This window comes from Bicyclus anynana, chromosome 11, assembly GCF_947172395.1.
Source record: "Bicyclus anynana chromosome 11, ilBicAnyn1.1, whole genome shotgun sequence".
NCBI classification, from domain to species: Eukaryota; Metazoa; Arthropoda; class Insecta; order Lepidoptera; family Nymphalidae; genus Bicyclus; species Bicyclus anynana.
In genome coordinates this window covers 14,549,827-14,569,861 of record NC_069093.1, presented here as the reverse complement: position 1 = coordinate 14,569,861, position 20,035 = coordinate 14,549,827, and the positions used below count along the sequence as shown (strand labels likewise).

Below are 20,035 nucleotides of genomic sequence, written 5' to 3'. Positions count from 1 at the left end.
TGCACTAACAAATAGTGCACTTCCATTGAGCATATGTACAATAATAATAATTTATTTACTTCAGGTTATACACCTATTTAAAATATACATAAATAAGTACAGATAATAATTAAATATAACAATTAAATAATAAATCTATAGACATTTCTGAGAGCAAACATTTTTTTTTATTATTTCTTGTTCCTGTCGCGATGCACGGTAAGCCAATATTTTAGAATAAGGTTTTCAGGATACTCGGAGCATACATTGAGGATTTCATTACGACAATTCCGGGATACGGGACCAAAAAGACGCAATTCGCGATCTCACGATAGCGAAATAATCTGGTATTCTGGCGTCGGCAAACATGCCCGATACGCTACAATACCTGAGTAGCTTGATGGTTAAGGGCGATAGGTATAGATCAGCCCGATCAATATTTCAAATGATCGACACAGTTTTTGATTTTTAATTTTTACGTTTTTGATTTTACGACATGAATTTATAGAATTAAAATGTTGCGAGTTGTATGTTATGGCCAATTGAGTCGAAAAATAATTTCCAGCTGCGTTTTCAAAATGGCGGCTGACGCTTAGGGGCTAGGATCCCGAAAATTATAAAAAAAAACATTTCGACCTAATAATTTTCCAAGGTTCGGCTAAAAAAGTGAAATTTTTATTCATTTATTCAATATACATAGTTAAATTTCCAATATACATGTATATAAATTATAAATTGAATGTCATGATCATTGTCATATCACAATGAAAACAAAGTGAGGGTACCGTAACTAGTAGAAAGGCTGATTTATTCTTTTCTAGTCAAAAAGTCATTTATTTCATCAAGTATTTTTCACTGTACAAATATAGTAGCAAATATGTGGCATATTTGATGACTATGCAATAAAGGAGTCGCTTTCTTCACTTGTCAGGTAGATAAGTTGATAACGCACTGAATGTACAAAACTTATAAAAATACCGGGCAAGATATTTTTGGAAAAATAAACTTGTATTACATCGCAACCTGTAATACATGGTCTTGAATTGTAAAACCGGTGTCAGATACAAGATATAGATAAATAACACGTCTACATTTTGGAACAAAAATTCCATTTAAGTAATAAAAAAATCTTCATTTGATTCGTTTCGGATTCGACAGAACGCACATTTACAAAATGTGCGTTGAACTCTATTTTATCAGACTTTTTCCGAGAAAATACGAGTAGGGTAGGAGTAGGGTAGGGTAGGGTAGGTGTAGGGTGGAAGTAGAGTAGGATAGGGGTAGGGAATGAGTCAAAGCGCAGCATGACCGGGTCCGCTTATAGTACTTATATATGAGTGTAAATGTTTTTCTTGTATTGAAAATTCAGCACCTCTCATACATTTTTACCAGCAACTTTATAAATACAAAGATTAAACACAAGTAATACCCCAATTTACAAACCCCAAATTTTTTTTTATTACTAAATTATTTATTTACTAAGGATTAGGCTTAGTTTACAAGCAATTTTGAAATTACAGGTAATGTTATTAGATAACGGTGATAGTTAGTTACGAGGGTTCCAAACGCGCCTTAGTCCGAGAAATAATATATTTAACTAAGCTATTGCTTAGGTATAGATGTATAGAATTATCGGTCGTGGCATGGTCAAGAGAGTGGTCTTTGAATGGAAAGGTCACAGATTCGGTCCCTGCCTCAATGTCAACGGAGCGCATTCCAGGCTCTTGGGTTACTACTATAAGTACTACTATACAACTAGTGATAGTTACTTGTAGTACTCATAAGTTGCAATACTTAAGTAGTAATGTACTTATAGTACATTTAGCTGTGCCCGTTTTGTGCCACATTTACGTACAAATACGAGTATGTCTATACTAATATTATAAAGATTGTTTGTGGTATTCTAGGGGGTAATCTCTGAACCGATTTTGATAATTCTTTTACCACTAGAAAGGTTCGTTATTTGTGAGTGGCATAAGCTATATTTTATCCCCGTTTTCTGACGGGAACGGTAACTACGCGAATGAAACCGTGTAAACACTTATACACTACTAGCGGACGCCTACGACTTCGTCTGCGTGGAATTCAGTTTTTCGCAAATCTCGGGAATCCATGGATTTATTCGGAATGAAAAGTAGCCTATGTGTTAATCCAGACTATAATCTATATCTACTCCAAATTTCAGGTGATTTGGTTCAGTAGCCGGAGCGTGAAAGAGTAACAAACATTCATACTATCAAAATCACCAGGGTTTCGCAAATCTCGGGAATCCATGGATTTTTTCGGGATAATCCAAGAGTAATATCTATTTCCATTCCAAATTTTAGCCAAATCGCTTCAGTAACAGCGGCGTTAAAGAGTAACAATCATACAAACAAACATACATCCATACAAACTTTCGTGTTTATAATATTTGTAGGATAAGGTATTTCAATACATACTTAAATAATGAAAAGCCTCAATAGCTCAGAGGTAAAGGGGCCGGACTTATCACTGAGGGGTGGTGATTCGATCACCGGCCGCTGGACTATTGTCGTACCCACTCATAACACAGCCTTTTCCGACTAATTGTAAGGGAACGGCATTATTGGTCATATTTAAAAGATATGGCATATCGTCGTCGTTATCAACCCATATACGGCTCACTGCTGAGCTCGAGTCCCCTCTCAGAATGAGAGGGGTTTAGGCCAATAGTCCACCACGCTGGCCCAATGCGGATTGGCAGACTTCACACACGCAGAGAATCAAGAAATTCTCTGGTATGCAGGTTTCCTCACGATGTTTTCCTTCACCGTTTGAGACACGTGATATTTAGTATACGTGATATGGCATAAGAATATATTCTTTAAAAAAATAAGTACTTAAGCGCGATAGCAGTGACAGTTCAAGAATCTGCGCAAATCACCGAAGTGCGAATAAATGGACATTAAACAATGCACATTATGATACAAAAATTAAAAAAAAGAAAGTGTCTTTGTTATTTATAAATTGAATGAAGTGAATTTATTCAAATTAAGAGGCTTTCGACTGTGGAGTACAATAAGTGATCCATTTTATTTTCTTTTTATTATGTAACTATATGATGACTATTGCGATTGCTCGCTGATGGGTATGCACTGAAATAATGATATTTTTTTTTATTTTTCAAGAAAAAACATACATGTATGTTTACATGTTGATTCGACAATATCTAATAGTAAAGTTTTTAATAACAATCAAGTATTTTATTTTTCTAAGCTAATATTATTTAATCTAAATTAAAAACAAATACGTACAAATTTCATTTTTTTTTTGGTTGTTAAGACTTCAAAACTATGGGACCGGTATTAAAAAAATACCAATGGAAAACAACTGTCAGCGTCCAACATAGGCTATATTTTATCACTGTATTCCCACGGGAATTAAAACTGTGCGAGTGAAATAGGAGAGTCGGTTAGTCATTGAATATACATAAAGTTCTACGTTAGAGATACTGTAAAACTTCGAGAGACGATATTTGCTCAACAAACCGACCACTTCACAAAAACCAATCGCGACACTTAAAATACCGCCATAAAAAAGCAAAGTGAACATAAAAAGAACCTCACAGGTACTTGTTGATGTCGTCACTGTCGTCAGCGTCGGCGTCGGCGTCGCCAGCTTCTGACAAACTGTCGCCCGACATGTCATTTTGCACTTCGGTGTGAACCGACATTTTGTTTGGACCGCCGATTCGATACTGAACGCAGTTCGCGCCAATCAGCGAAAGTATCCAAACGGAATGGAGTCACGAATAGTTTTGCATTTTAATGCATACAGACGTGCCAACTTGGTCGGTGACCAAGTTCAATACAATCGGTCCGGTTTTGCGACAGTTATGAATTATTTAATATTTTATAAAAACATTTATTTCTTTAGTCCGTAGACACCGTGTCTATCAGAATTTCGTCCATACATAAAATATGCAGCAAATTAAAAAAATAGGTACTTACCAGTTTTTACATTTGTTCATCAAAAGGAAAATAAATCAAAAACGTAATGAAAACAATCATTGCTCGGAAACTAATAATAACTACACACAAATGTTTAAAGAATTACTCTTTCCAAAGCTATTGCAATCTAACCCAAACGCACTCGTATTTGAATAAACAATAATTTTTCAAAGCTTTTGAATACAGCTTTACATTAAAATATATTAATAGCCCGGTGAATGCCTCTGCTTCCGGTTCCGGAGGGTGTGGGTTCGAATTTGGTCCATTGTATGCACCTCAAACTTTTCAGTTATGCATTTTAAGAAATTAAATATCACGTGTCTCAAACGGTGAAGGAAAAACATCGTAAGGAAACCTGTATACCAGAGAATTTTCTTAATTCTCTGCGTGTGTGAAGTCTGCCATACCGCATTGGGTCAGCGTGGTGGAATATTGGCCTAACCTCTCTCATTCTGAGAGGAGACTCGAGCTCAGCAGTTGCAAAGCAGCATGGGTTGATAATGATGGTGACATTAATATGGACGTTGGATTGGAACCGTCACAAGATAAACATGCATGCTGGCCGGCGCCAACTAAAGTTGGATTATCTAACGAAAGTATGATCATGGTTTTTGCGCACAGGCGCCAACGTAATCGCGCGTTCGTTGCTCGGAAGCCGTTAATCATAACATTTACCTTATTAATGTACTTTTTTTTTAAATTATGTGAAACTCGTTAATTAAATAACATCCATTTCATTTTTGTTACAATTTATGAACGGTGTAGCAGCCAGTTTGTATTGATTCGTGTCCGAAACTATACATAATCTCACGTAAACACGTAATTTTTACATTTATGTAAGGGTGTATTATGTTTTGTTTAAAACGCTAAAAATATAACTCAAAACATGACTGAATTGAATTTTGAAAAATCTTGATTTCTTTTGGTATTTTTCTGGTAGTACACATACCAATTTTTACAAATGTAACTTGAAAAATAAAGGATTTTCCATACAAACTTTTCACCCCCTTCTGATATTATTTACGCGACAAAAAGTCTATAAAATTCTTCGTATTATGGTCTCTTAGTACGATACTAAGTTTCAGCAAATTCATAAAATCGGGCATCACCCGGTCGGTATTTATACCTACTATAAAAAAAAATGGTGTCCTTCGAAAATTTTGGGCATACACGTACATACATTTCGAAGATACATTTTTTTATATACATATATAATCATTAACACTATAACAACAACAATAAAATATAATTGTTATATTTTGTTTAGATACCTGCTAACTGTAATAATGATACATTAACTTCAATTCTACTACAATAACGATCAACAGACAGTTATTGCATGAGCAATATAATGCGCCGTGCAATTGCTATTTTTTATGCCTTGCGCGATGGTAGCGCTTCTCTGTAACAATGTTATCATCAGATAGTTTGAATTTCGAATTCGTCTCTATTTCTCTTTATCTATAGTATAGTGTTAGAGAGAGATAGATCTAATACAAGTACTTACACGTATTTGACACTTACACTGTCGATTTTTAAAACATCGATGCAGAATAAGCGATAGATATTTTCACTGATACAAGATCTTCTCTTGCGTGTTTTACTATACTCTCTAATAACATACATTATAATAATAAGAACGACGAATATAAATGAGATACTTTGGAAATTATACAAATAAATAATATAAAATATTATGATTCCGAGTGGATAAGATACGTTACCGTTAAGACAAAGTATACATAACTTTGATGTTACGTAGACGCGTAAATTCACATGAAGTAGGTACATAAATAAACAATACACTCTTCACTTAGATTATCTTTAGGTACTTACAATATTACTTAATGTACCTCTCAAAGAAAAAAAAAATACATTTTTCTTCAATAATTTCTTCCACTATCGAAAATACACGTTTGAACATTTACACTACTGAATGGATGCAGCGTTTTAAAAAAAACAATACCAACGAAAACTAACGTCATTTGCATTAGCCTAATTTTTCAAAAGAAGGATAACACATGAGTTCAATATTCACAGGCTGTATGGACACCGATCTTTGCCTGATCGACAAATTGGAAAAAAAAACAAAGGACAATAGATCCTTGATAGACCTCGGAGGAATCTGTATGTGAGTATTTGACAGATACTTGCATTCTATGCGTCAAGCGCGACGCGGCAACACACGGCATGGCCGACCGATCTTCTGCGCGACCTCCCACGACAACTCTGAACGCGTTCCGCGCGACCGGAGTTCCCAGCTCGACTGGCTAGGGCTGTGTACTTTTTTTTTCAGAAACTTTTTACGAGGCATTGTTTTGCCAAAATTAGAAAAATTCACGTGTTATATAATCTACATTAAAACTTATGTGATGTTTTGTTAATTTAAATAAATCTACTTAACGTATGTAGATTGTAATGGACACCCTAATAAAAAACATGTGTAAGTCATAAAATATTTTGTTGCAATTGAAGTAAAAATCCCGCGGGAACCATGGACTTTTCGGGATAATGAGTAGCCTATAATATGTTGCGCTATCTTCCAGTGAAGGTCCCACTAAAATCAGTTTATCCGTTCTAAAGATTAGCTCGGACAAATAGAAAGACAATCAGATAAAAATAAAAAAAGCTTGTTAGTGTTTTGGTTTCGTATAAATAACTATAGGCACTAGAGAAAACACGGTTATCCTGAATTAACAGACTGACATTTAATATTCACTTATATAGGTACAAAGATTTTATACTATTAGATATGTCACTAGCGCGTCGAAACGGAAGCGAACAAAAGTGGCTAATTGTCTTAATTTCATTGATAATTGTCTTAATTTCATTGAGTCGCATAGTAAACAACGAAAGTTATTTAGACAAATAATACCTAAATATTGTATATATAATATATATATAAATATAATATATTCAGGATGTGGTTAACTATAAATATATAATGTTTATGTATAAGTAAACACACATGCAAAATTATGCGTGTAGCTATATATATGCTGTATGTTTATATAGAGTAGCTAAAATCGAACTATTTTTATCGGTGATTTTGAAGGCACGTAACATGTCTATAGTATAAAATATCGTTGCTTTTATAATATGATGAACATTACATTACCAAAATATATTTACTTACAAAGGCACGAAGGCGTGACAGTCGACAATTTTACGTGGGATGTAAGGTGGATACCTAATTAACTTCTAATAGATTTTAGTTGCAATTCTCAATCAATTGTCTATTCAGACACTTTTAACATTGAACTTTTAACAATCGAATAAATTATGATAATTCAAATATTTAACTGCAGGCACAGAAGGCGGAGACGTGCAAGATACTTGAAAAAATTAATTTAGATCTTTAAAAAAATCTTCAAAATTCAACAAATAGAATTATCACTATAAAAATATTGTAGAAGTCCATGGTCGAAATTATAATAGTTATAAAAAAGGATCCACCTCAAAATGAGACGTAAATGTTATTTAATTATAAGTATTATAAATTAGTCACTAAAATCTCCTTCGTACGAGTAAAAGCATGTACTTTCTCTTCTGTACTGTGTGCTCTTTAATCCAAAATATCCTCCTTATCTTAAGGAGAAATTCACATTTCTGGGAGTGCAATCAGAGCTAAGAACATGTCGTGCTCTTACTCTGTGTATGCCTTTCCATAGGAGTAAATTTTATAAGTGTTCATTTGTTGTTCGTGCTGTTAAGCTATGGAATGCACTCCCAGTCGACATTCGGAAATCCAAATCCCTTGATATGTTTAAAAAATCCGTTAAGACAACATATTATCTTAGTCACTAGTTACATATTTTATTTTATTAGAATATTTATCATACGACATAATGATATATTTATATATTAGTTTATTTTATGATATTTATAATTATTATATAATTTGTGTATTATGGTTTATGTATTAGTGTTTAGTTATTTGTATGTATGTATATGTACAATATTATTACGTACACACCACCTACAGTTGTCCTAATAAGTTCCTAAGCCTAAGGTTGCCTGGAAGAGATCGCTACTAAGCGATAAGGCCGCCTTTTGTATTCTACTTTTTCTTGTGTTTCTGTTTTGCTTGTTTTCTTTTATTTTTGTGGTGTACAAATAAAGTGTATTAAATAAATAAATAAATATTAAATAAAAGCAACCAAGACGCCAACCAAACCAAGAATCAAAGTAACGCGTTTAAAAACGACAATAAGGGCTATACTACTTTCAGGACTCAATACAAATTGGCTTGCTTTATGCCTAAGAATTGCTAAGAGCCTTGATAGCCCAGTGGACATGACCTCTGCCTCCGATTCCGGAGGGTGTGGATTCGAATCCGTTCCGGGGCATGCACCTCCAACTTTTCAGTTGTGTGCATTTTAAGAAATTAAAGAACACGTGTCTCAAACTGTGAAGGAAAAACATCGTGAGGAAACCTGTATACCAGAGAATTTGCACTATTGACCTAACCCCTCTCATTCTGAGAGGAGACTCGAGCTCAGCAGTTAGCCGAACATGGGTTGATAATTATGATGCCCAAGAATTGCTGAGTTTGATTACTAACGCGCGTTCATTACTTGTACCTACCTAAAATTTATATTTACAAATTAAGCTCTCGTCTAGTCCGATGTATGATGACTTCGGCCGTGGCTAGTTACCAACGCATACGCAAATAAGTACCATTAAGTTTAGTCAAAGAAATAAAAGTTAAGAAAGCATATTAAGTTTCGGATTTATACATTGTTCTACAAAGTTAGCTTTCAAATTTTTCCTCATTATGTCAGCCTCTGACAATCAAGTAGTCTCACATGTCTGCAGCACCAACACACGATCAGTTTTATCGGCTGTCAAGCGTTGCAGGCATGTGAGATTACTTGATCGTCAGTGGCTGACATTAGATATACTCGTACGAGTATGGTGTGACGAAAATCGCTGAGAATTATAACGCCGCTTTTCAGTATCCTCCTTTTATAGCTCGTTTACTTGATTTATTTTATTTTTACGTAATTTTTAGTCATGTACAAATAAAGAATTTAATGATGTAAAATGCAAAATTTCCCATTTTGCTTAACTCATCATTTTAGCCCACATGTAAAACAATAGTGAATAGGTACTTAATAATGACTGCAATGTGGAAATTAGTACATAAGAACATATTATAATATACCTACGCACAGTATGCGGCAAATTGCCCAATAGATATTCCATTCCATTCCAACATAGTTATTTTATAATACGAGCTACAACTCTATAAACTATAAACGTAACGAAACCTAGTTTCGCGAAATGAAACAAAATATATGGAATATTTTTTGAAATTTATTATTAATTGAAGTAGGTATAAATTAATTGAAGTATTGTAAAACAAATACGGATAAACAATATCAATCGAATTTTTCCTTCACAGTTACAACAATATTATAAAATTTATATTAAAAATGTGTATTTATGTTCAAGTAAAATAAATAGTTTTATTATAAACCAAGAGTTTAAGGTACTCGATAAATTTTTAAGCGACTTCAAAGAGGAGGAGTTGCTCAAGTTGCTTGAAATGTTTTTTTAGCAAAGTTTACCATAAATTTTTGAATTTGGCAAAAATTTATCCTAATTCCGATAAGAACTTCCAAGTAAACTTATCAGTCACATTCATAACGTTGGAAAGTTTTCATGAAATAAAAAGCTCTATGTAACTGCTATAAATACAAAGAGTCAACATCTTAATAGGAAAAATACACAATAATAAATTATGTACACGTGTCAAACTAAAAAACACAAAAACTTATTATACACGTGTCAAACTAAAAAACATTAAAAAAATCGTTAAACATTGAAACTGAAATTTTTAACTTTCTCAACTTGGGATTTTTTTAAGATCTCTCGAAAGTTTATTATAGTTACGCTATTGAGGTATACGATATAATTATTACATAAAAATGAAATAACGATGGAAAATGGCAACCCTAGTTATATAATTACTGAAATAGGAGTAGTTGGTATTCCTAGAACAGTGTGTTTATTGAATGCAAATACAATGCTACACGCTTTTTATCGCTACAGAACAATGTGAAGAAACAGTGGAACTGTTCTATCTGTGCGTTAGATCACGCTCTGTATGTACACGGGTAATGTAAATTAAGAAATCATAAGCTACACTCTGTATACATTATCGTCATATTGGCCGATGGACGTCCACTTCAGGACATAGGCCTTTTGTAGGGACTTCCAACATCATGATCCTGAGCCGCCCGAATCCAGCGAATCCCTGCGACTCGCTTGATGTAAACAGTCCACCTTGGGATCAACACATGCGTTTTGTATGCGCCCCGCCCACTGCTACTTCAGCTTCGCGACTCTTTGAGATACGTCGTTAATTTGGATTCTGCGGATCTCCCCATTTCTGATTCGATGACGCAGAGATACTCCGAGCATAGCTTGTTCCATCACCCTCTATGTGACTCCTAACCTTTACCGTGTGTAACTCGACCCAGGACTCGAAACCAGGATTTCACAATCCAAAGCCAAACAGTCTAACCACTGGACCAATAAGGAAGCGCGGAAAAAAAGGAACATTCATCATTAACAACCCATATTCGAATCACTGTTCAGTAGAAGTCAGTGTAGTCTACCACGCTGGCCTAATGCGTTAAGAATTAAGAAAATTCTCAGGTATGCATGTTTCCTCTCGATGTTTTGATATCTCGATGACCCGTGATATTATTTTTTTTTTAAATGCACATAACTGAATAGTTGGTATGCATGCCCCAGGCAGAGGTCATATCCGCTGGGCTATCTGCTTGCACATATTCAACAAACTGTCTTTTTTATAGCCAGTAATTCTGAAATACTACGTTAAACGAAAAAAAAATGAAGATACAGCGAAGATGCCAGCAAAGGAATGTAAAGTACCTATTACAGCAAATTATTCACGCATAGTAAACAATTCCGGGTACAACCGGCACGCGAGTTTCCCGATATTTCACTATAACCGAACGCGCACATTTTCACTGGCATTGTTATTATCTATCGTGTCCTAGATCGGAGCTTTCCACTTTCGGCAAGTTGATTGAGTAAAAGTTCTCAAGAAGTAACTTAGCTTTGTTGTACCTTGAGTAAACTCTAAAGTTGATATTATTTATTATTTACTATCGGACGCCCGCGACTTTTTCCGGAATTCCATTTTTCACAAATCCCGCTGGAACCCTTGATTTTTCCGGGATAAAAAGTAGCCTACGCAAATTTTAGTCAAATCACTTCAGTAGCCGCAGCGCGAAGGAGGAACAAACATACTTACACACAAACTTTCGCCTTTATAATATTAGTGATATGTGATAGCGAACCTGGTCGCTAACCCTCCTAGCCGACGTTCTGCGGTTTTCTCGCGTTGTTCCCGTTCCCGTGAGAATACGGGGATCAAATATAGCCTACGACACTCACAAATAACGTGGCTTTCTAACGTAAAAAGAATTTTTGAAATCAGATCAGTAGATCCAGAGATATATCCCCTACAACACCACAAACTTTACCTCTTCCTATCTCTCTTGTCGTTATATTTTAACTGAATTTCAATAAGGAGGAGGTTCTATGTTCGGCTGTAGCAATGTATGTTTTTTTTTCAAATTAATATTGAACTTGCCTTGTTATTTATATTATGTACAAATGCGTCATCTAATCTTAGAATGGTTTAGTTTTGCACGGCTGTACAATTTTTATTATTTATCTTTTATATATTTTTGGTAATGATGATGAGCCATGGAGACAATCCTGGCTACAGTATTAACTTTTTATTGTCTTTACCATTAGAAAATTGCGTTATTTGTGAGTGTCATAGGTAAACAAAGCCGTGATAGCCCAGAGGATATGACCTCTGCCTCCGATTCTTAATTCTCTGCGTGTGTGAAGTCTGCCAATCCGCATTGGGCCAGCGGGGTGGACTGTTGGCCTAACCCCTCTCATTCTGAGAGGAGACTCGTGCTCAGCAGTGAGCCGAATATGGAATGATAGGCTATATCCCCGTATTCTCACGGGTGAATCCAAGGCGTCGATTAATTAATCATAAAATAAAGAATAATAAAAATAACAATCATTGCAAAATTCATTTTGATTTGCTATGAGATACAGGATGTTCCGCTGAAATTATATTAACCCTTTCAAACAGGAAAAAGATAGCAAGCCATAAATATGATAAACTTGTCTAATAACGCTTTCATAGTTAGCATGCGCAATATAATTCCGCGTGGATTCGGCACGCAATTCTCCTACAACAAACAATGCACCGCTCAGTGGCCACATCATGTGATATAACAATGGATTATGTCTGTTCGAATCTAGGTTCCGACCCTTCTTCATCATTGCTAAATTGCGTATTGGCTAACTGTGAGCTGTGAATTAGTTTTAATTTTGGAATAATAATAATATTCGGAATGTTAATTATTTTAATTTAATTAGACGAATAAATGGGGCCACTCATGCCTAAGCAATGTCATTATTCATAGCAGTATTACTTGCTATGAATAATGTAGTCTCCGCGGACTAAGGGTCGGACTTATAAAAACTGTAAGGTTCCTCATCCGATAGACTATTGAATACCTATTAACTAATACAGGGATAATTATCTTTTTTAATAAGTAAAACAAAAATATAGGTCTATTAAGTATCCTAAATATACTTGTTAATTGTTTATCAGCGCGTTCTGGATATACATATAAATGTAGGTAGGTACACTTAAGTACTTTACTAAGTATCTGTTTTGTGTATGCAAAAAATAAATTATTTTTGTTCAATTAGAGACGTTAGGGTAACTAGTAATAATAAATATATACATTATACGAGCATCTTCATTAAAATAAAACTGGGATAAACCATATTTATCCCAGTTTTATTTTTCAAAGTTACCTTACCGTGGTTTTGGCTAAGTGTTTCCAAGCGCCTGATAAAGTTACACGAGCATTTCTAATGCAAGAGTGATGTTCGGTATTGCCAACATAAAATTATCAGGAGCCAATAGTAATATAAAACTTAACTCTAGTACTTACTCTGGGCTTTGTCTAAAATGATCGACTGCAAACTGAAGTAGGGGATGTCTGCCGTCGTGCTGTGGAGTTGACTGCTCTCTCCTTTCATCCCGCATCTCCCGTTCTCTTTCCCTTTCTCTGTCTCGATCTCTCTCTCGTTCTCTCGGCACCGGTGATGACGTCTGTCCTCTTCTGTCCCGAATTTCCACTTCGATTTCATCTCTAGATTCTCTAAGCTCTCTTATTTCACGAGAGTCTCGCGATTCCCGCGACTCTCTCGATTCTCTCGACTCTCTGGATTCTCTTGACTCCCTAGAGTCTCGCGAGTCTCGCAGATCCCTTGATTCTCTCTCTGTTATCTTTTCTCTAGAATTTGTCACGCCGTTGGTAGTCGGTTTTGGTTGTATCTGTAACAAATGAGAAATTTCGTCATTTAAAATATAGTACTTAGTAAAATATTAACTATCACGTTGATGTTGTTATGTTACTCTTATATTAAAAGATACCAGTATTTCTTTTCTGCAATCCTACTTATATTATAAATGTGAAAGTTTGTATGTTTAGATGTTTGTAACCCTTAAACGCCGCAACTACTAAACCGATTTGACTGAAATTTGGAATGGAAATAGATTTTACTCTGGTTTAACACATAGGCTACTATGTGTTAATCCAGAGTAAAATCTTTGTGTCTTTGTCCCAAAAATATCAATGGTAACCCGAGATTTGTAAAAAACTGATGATTGTGATGGTATGAATGTTTGTTGCTCTTTCACGCCGCGACTAATACTGAACCGAATTAACTCAAATTTGAAATATACATAGATTATAGCCTGGATTAACACACAAGACTATTTTTTATAGCGAAAAAAATCATAGTTCCCGCGGGATTTATGAAAAACTGAATTCTACGCCGACAAAGTTACGGGCGTCCGCTAATCATAAAAATATAAAAGTCTTATTGATTTATTCAATAGGAATACACATATGCGAAGGTCCCCAATAAATAACAATTTTAAATTAATCAGCATTGCAATAAAGGATTATCTGTGGTAATTGTCTATTATTGGAGTGATATTAAAAGTAATTATTGTCTATGGCATTCGGCGCAGCGAGCCGCGCATGAAAGCGTGATGCACTTAAATAAATTTATAATCGACCCACATATTTTCATTTCATTGTTTTTCTTTATTATGGAAACGGTGAAATGTGTTAACGAGCTTATATGGTGTAAGAGCTATAAAGTGGTCAGACAGCAGTGGCGTAGCGTGTCTTGAAGAGGCCCTGTATTGGGGGGCCCAATAGATGAGCAGTAAATCCCCAAAATATCTTTAGTTTTTGATTTACACCTAACTCGTCTTTCATCACTAAGTAAAATTAGTACCAAAATGTTTGTTGTAACATACTGGTACTACACAAGATAATAATTTTGATGGTTTTTTTGGTAGCTACGACAGACGTACATTCACTAGAAATAATCCTAATAATAAGCTTAGGCAATGTAGTTTAGCTGCTTACGGTAACATTTATGTCAAGTTAAGTTGAATAAAAAACATTGACAAAAAAACGAGCTCTAAGCGCGTTAAAGTCTATTCTACTAAACATATTATGACAAGTTACATAATATCCTGAAACTCGTAGATAACTCTTGAAGATTTGTCTGAACGACCAAATTACTACTACTACACTTATACTTGATTTCCAATTTATTTTACTAATAAAAAACAAAAAGCTGAGATTTTTCAATAACTTGATTGATATCTATACTTATAATAAAACTGGTCGAATTCTATACATTTATTCGCAATTTGAGATTTTACTTATACCATTTGTAACACCAAACGTTACCGTGGCATAAAGGACGCCAGCGCCATCTATACTTATAATATGATTTTTTTTGTTATTCGGGCATCACGCTGAAACTACTGAATGAATTCAAATGAAACTTGGCACGGTTTAAGACCATAAAGGTTATAAGATACTTTTAAATGCGAAAATAAAATAAGAAGGGGATGAAATAGGGGTTGAAAGTTTGTATGGAAAGTCCTTAATTTTTAGAGTTAGTTTTAAAAATTTGTTTCATTTCAAAATCATAAAAAATACGAATAATGAAATTAAAGTGGTAAAATAGGGCTTGAAAGTTCACATTGATTTCCACGCGGACGAAGTCGCGGGCGTCCGCTAGTTTTAATATGAACATTTTCAGTAACAATTGTCAGTAATTAACATCCCAAATATTTATTTTTTGTTGCATAAAATGTGATCTGTGTCACCCGAATAATAAAAGAGATTCAACATACATTACACTTAATGGGTTTAGTTACATACTGTAAGCTTTATGGCCATAGTATATAGTTATAGTCTAGGCTAGGCAAATAAAAAATGTAATAACCACACATTGACAAATGATATGGACTGAATATTTGAATTTGTAACGGCTTTGCCATAAAAAAGCATGTATTGATTTTCCTTTTTTATGCATCTCGAATGTTTACAGTTTTCAAATTACCTGTGGCTTTCGTTTCAGTGTTTTTCTGCTCAACGTCCGTATAACACCGTAAATGTTTTCCATTTTACCGAAAACACTTCACTCTCCGTACATTACGCAACAAAAAAATCGCTAATCGCGTCGAATCGAGTCGAATTACAAGTTTCGTCGTTTTAAAATCGTGTTCTATCGTTTGAATTCGGAGGAAGGTTGAGAAAATTTGAAAATCGAATAAAAATATTTCTCTCGATGCAGTTGCAGCGCGGTCGCGCCGCGATGCGCGTCGACGGTATGCGCTGGCCCGACGCGCTTGGGCGACTTTTTTCCATTTTTTTTCAATAAATATTTATGCAGTATCCATTCGCTCCGATTAATCGCGAATACTCGGCACATTATATGAGTATACCGTTCGTGTTTAATGATTCAATGGAATTGAATTTTTTTTGTTACTTAGAACTTTTTTTACAACTTATTCTATGCTAGCTGACGCCGCGCGGTTTTACCCGCGTGGTTCCCGTTTCCGTAGGAATATGGGTATAATATATAGCCTATAGCCTTTCTCGACAAATGGGCTATCTAACACAGAAAGATTTTTTCAAATCGGACCAGTTCCTGAGATTAGCGCGTTCAATCAAACAAACAAACAAACAAACTCTTCAGCTTTATTATATTAGTATAAATTTATTTGATTGAACTAGATAACTAAGAGTATACTTTTATTACTTTACTTTTATTATCATAAAAATGTGTATCATGAGGTTATAAGTTGATAGTTAAAATTTTTAAAGAAAAAAAATATTTTTGTTCTTATAAGAGCGTTTAAATAAAACCTTTTTTTATAAAAGTTTTTTGCTTTTAATCTTTTAATTTATTTTTTATTTTTTAGTTATCGCTGGCTAGGTCTGTTCTCTTACTCTTAATAAGCCCTTTCATTTGATAAATTTCCATATTGTAGAAATGCATTAAAATAACTATTCCGCCAACAACGCAATCGGTTGAAGATATCTACTTCAAAATTGAGTTCAAAGAACACAATAACATATACAAGTTAAATAAAACCTTTAAAAAACCTTTTTTTAAATACGTGTATACTTAGCCTTATTTTCTTCTGTATACTGCTCCAATGGAGTAGATTTAAAGAAAAAACCTATATAATAAATAACATAATGTTTAACTCTGTCTTCTAGTACAGTTTACTATAAATGTCTCTAGATAGAGGCCGTTAGACGAGTGTCGTAGAGATGCTAATAGTACGATAACTATCATAACAAGTTGTTCAGGTCACGATATGACCTAAAATAAATATATACCACGTACATATAGTCGTAAATCTATACTAATATTATAAAGTGGTAAACTTTGTGAGTTTATGTTATCGTGATATTGTAAGGAGTAATCTCTGTATCTACTGAACCGATTTTGAAAACTCTTTTACCAGTAGAATTCTGTACCAGATAGTACCAGAGTATTTCTGAGCGTTATAGTATATATTTTATTCCTGTATTCCCATGGGAACGGGAACTACGCGAATGAAAGCGCCGAGCATCTTCTAGTAGGTACATAAATTCAATAAAACGCATGAATCGAATTATCATCTTTTTTTGTGATTGTTTTTGCTGTAAGGTCTGTAGTGCGAACGTGGCTTTACTAGGTGTGTGAGTACAAACTGAACAAAGATTCACTTCTTTCTCGAAATTGGACCTACCTAACTAGACTGTGTGTCCTAGGTATACTCGGCGAGTATATATATACAAGACCTAAAATTATTGTTTATGTTAGTATCGATCATAGGGTTAGCACCACCTTCAAACTGATCAGCAGGTAGAATGTTATTATTAGAGGTAATATGTTATTATTTTTAGCTTTTTAGTTTAGTCGGTACATTTATTATTCATGTTTTTTTAATTGTTTTTTTTGGGATTTACTTTTTGAATCGATTTTTCATTTCATTACAGCTTCCGGTGTGAAAAAAATGTGGGCAGTAAAATTCGATGAACGAATATCAGCGTTACGGTTTTGTGCGCATCCTATTCTGCGCACCTTTCACCTTAATGGAACCTCGCGGAGTCAGCGAGAGTTTCGATCCTTCTGCCTTTGGGACCCACCGGTTTTTTAGAAAAAAATTGTATTTATACCTCGGCAAAATCTCGGTGTTAAATTCGGCCTTTTAACCTATTGAGCTCCACCTATTTAGATTTATATTTGAACAATAAATAATCGCTAGATCATACTCATAGCTAGGATAATCGTCAATTACAATTGATAGAGTAATATCTTAACACATTAGCGACAACTGTTCCAGAGCAAGATGATAGGTTCTGCCGCCACGTGCAAGCGATCACACTGCGCGTTTACTGACCGTTACAACTGTAGTGAGAATTGCACACACATCAAACATTATACACGGGACATTTACTTCTTCGATTTTTATAGTAAAGCAATCGTTATCTATTAGCGGATGCTCGCGACTTCGTCCGCCCTAGACCTCCTTAATCCGGCCCTGTCGCATAATCCGTTCTTAGCGGACGTCAGCTACATTTTTGTACGTCAAACGGTTTGCGATACTTTATGATGAGTGACCTTTGGTTTTCACATAAGTACCTATAAAGTTATCACTAATAACTAATAACATTATTACCTGATTTTTCGAAAGTGCTTGTAACTAAGCATTATTGAAATAAATGAGTTTTGATTTATATAGATCAGGGTTTCTCAAACTTTCGGTTCCACGAACCCCTGTTAAAATTTCCAAGTGACAGCGGACCCCTCATTAACAAATGAAACACTTCCCCCCCAAATAAAAAAAAATTGACTGTTGAACAAAATAAGGTTTTTATTTAAATAAAAGGTCACACATAAAGTACCAAAGGAAATGTCTTGTTTCTTGTCGCAAATGGATTCGATGTTAGAAGTAATTTTGAACAATTTTAACCCTAATTCTGACTCGGTATCAGTTATCACGCCACCGTTACGCAAATCTTGTCGCGAACCCCCTGCCGTCGAATGGCGAACTCCTAGGGGTTCGCGTACCTCACTTTGAGAAACCCTGATACATTTTAAATGTCTACCTTCATTCACGCCTAATAAATGAACTAAGTCTTATAAATAAAGGAGATAAAAACACCTACTTTTGTTATTTTCTGAAATATTTTTTGACATGTCGTCACATACTACATGCACATGTACAATATTAACTTTTAAATAAAAATAGAGCAACTCTAGAACATGTCCAAAGCTACAACCAAACTCCAAACCTAAACCATCTTCCGAAAATAGAACATCATCTGTACTTGGAATAAAGAAAGCGAGTGTGCAAGCGCATTGTCATCGATTGAGAAACTTGCGTAGTCTTTTTTATTTCCGTGGGATATACGTAGAAGGTGCAGACTTATATAAAGAGGAAATTGACAAACTATGCATTTTTCCAAGAAAAGTTATCTAATTTTGCTTCTAAATTTAACTTTGTACTAATATTAAAATTAAATCGGAAAAGTCTTTCTCTTTATTTAGACAATAGCAACAACATATATTATGGTTTTGTTTTATTGAAAAGTGGACGAAATCGCAAGCGTTCGACAAGATATTCAACAGTGTGCCTAGTGGAAGTTTTCAATATTTTTATACTGTTACTATCGCGTTAACGTAAACGCGAATTTATATGAAATTGTTGTGCAGTAGTGCCTCTAGATGGCGTTGTTCCAATTTCTTTAGAAATTCGCGTTTACGTTAACACGATAGTGACAGTATCAAACTGCCACTAGGCCCTTTGGACATATAGCAGAAAACATGGTTGTAATAGTTAAATACATATTTTATTGAACAATTAGATGTAAGTATAGTATTGTGTTGTAAGTATCTATTGTTAGAACTGTCATGCTATTTATTTTCACATAGTCATCGTTAGCTTATAGAGACTGGTTCTTCTGTTAGGTATTATGTAAATTATCCATATATTATAAGTACGTCTGTCTTGTCTGTTACCTTTTCATGACTAAACCGCTAAACCGTTTTGAATGAAATTTGGCATAAAAATAATTTTGATGTAGGTATTTTTTTTAGCATTATTAACCCATATTCGGCTCACAGCTGAGCTCGAGTATAATCTTAGAATGAGAGGGGTTAGGCCAATAGTCCACCACGCTGGCCCAATGCGGATTGGCAGACTTCACACACGTAGAGAATTAAGAAAATTCTCTGGTATGCAGGTTTCTTCACAATGTTTTTCCTTCACCGTTTGAGACACGTGATATTTATATACTTTTTATTATTGCGTATTTTATTTATGTGTAAATAACACACATTTCACATGATTTATAAAATATTATATACAAAATATACACAAAATATATAAAATACATAATTAAACTGGCATTAAGGAGGGTCTTCTTAAAGCGAGTCAACACTTCTACTCCCATAGTCACGATGGTCAAAAGTCCATATTTGCCTACTGTACTTACCTAAGGTAGGTAGGTAAGGTATATGCTAAAAAAAACTTCAGCTTTATAAAATGACGAATACCATCTTAGATCTTTAGATCTTTGATTAAAACGAAAGCAACATGTTGGTTGAGGTAGATACCTAAACGAGTG

The 20,035-nt window shown here is 34.5% G+C and overlaps 1 protein-coding gene across 2 annotated transcripts in view; it reads right to left on the bottom strand.

The window, feature by feature from the left end:
• LOC112046503 (unconventional myosin-XV) overlaps nucleotides 1-20,035 on the bottom strand; it is a 128,573-nt gene that overhangs the window by 14,040 nt on the left and 94,498 nt on the right. For both annotated transcript variants that reach the window (XM_052884379.1, XM_052884378.1), the window contains one exon: nucleotides 12,983-13,368. In XM_052884379.1, the coding sequence (XP_052740339.1) occupies nucleotides 12,983-13,368 (386 nt within the window). The remainder of the gene's footprint in view (nucleotides 1-12,982; nucleotides 13,369-20,035) is intronic.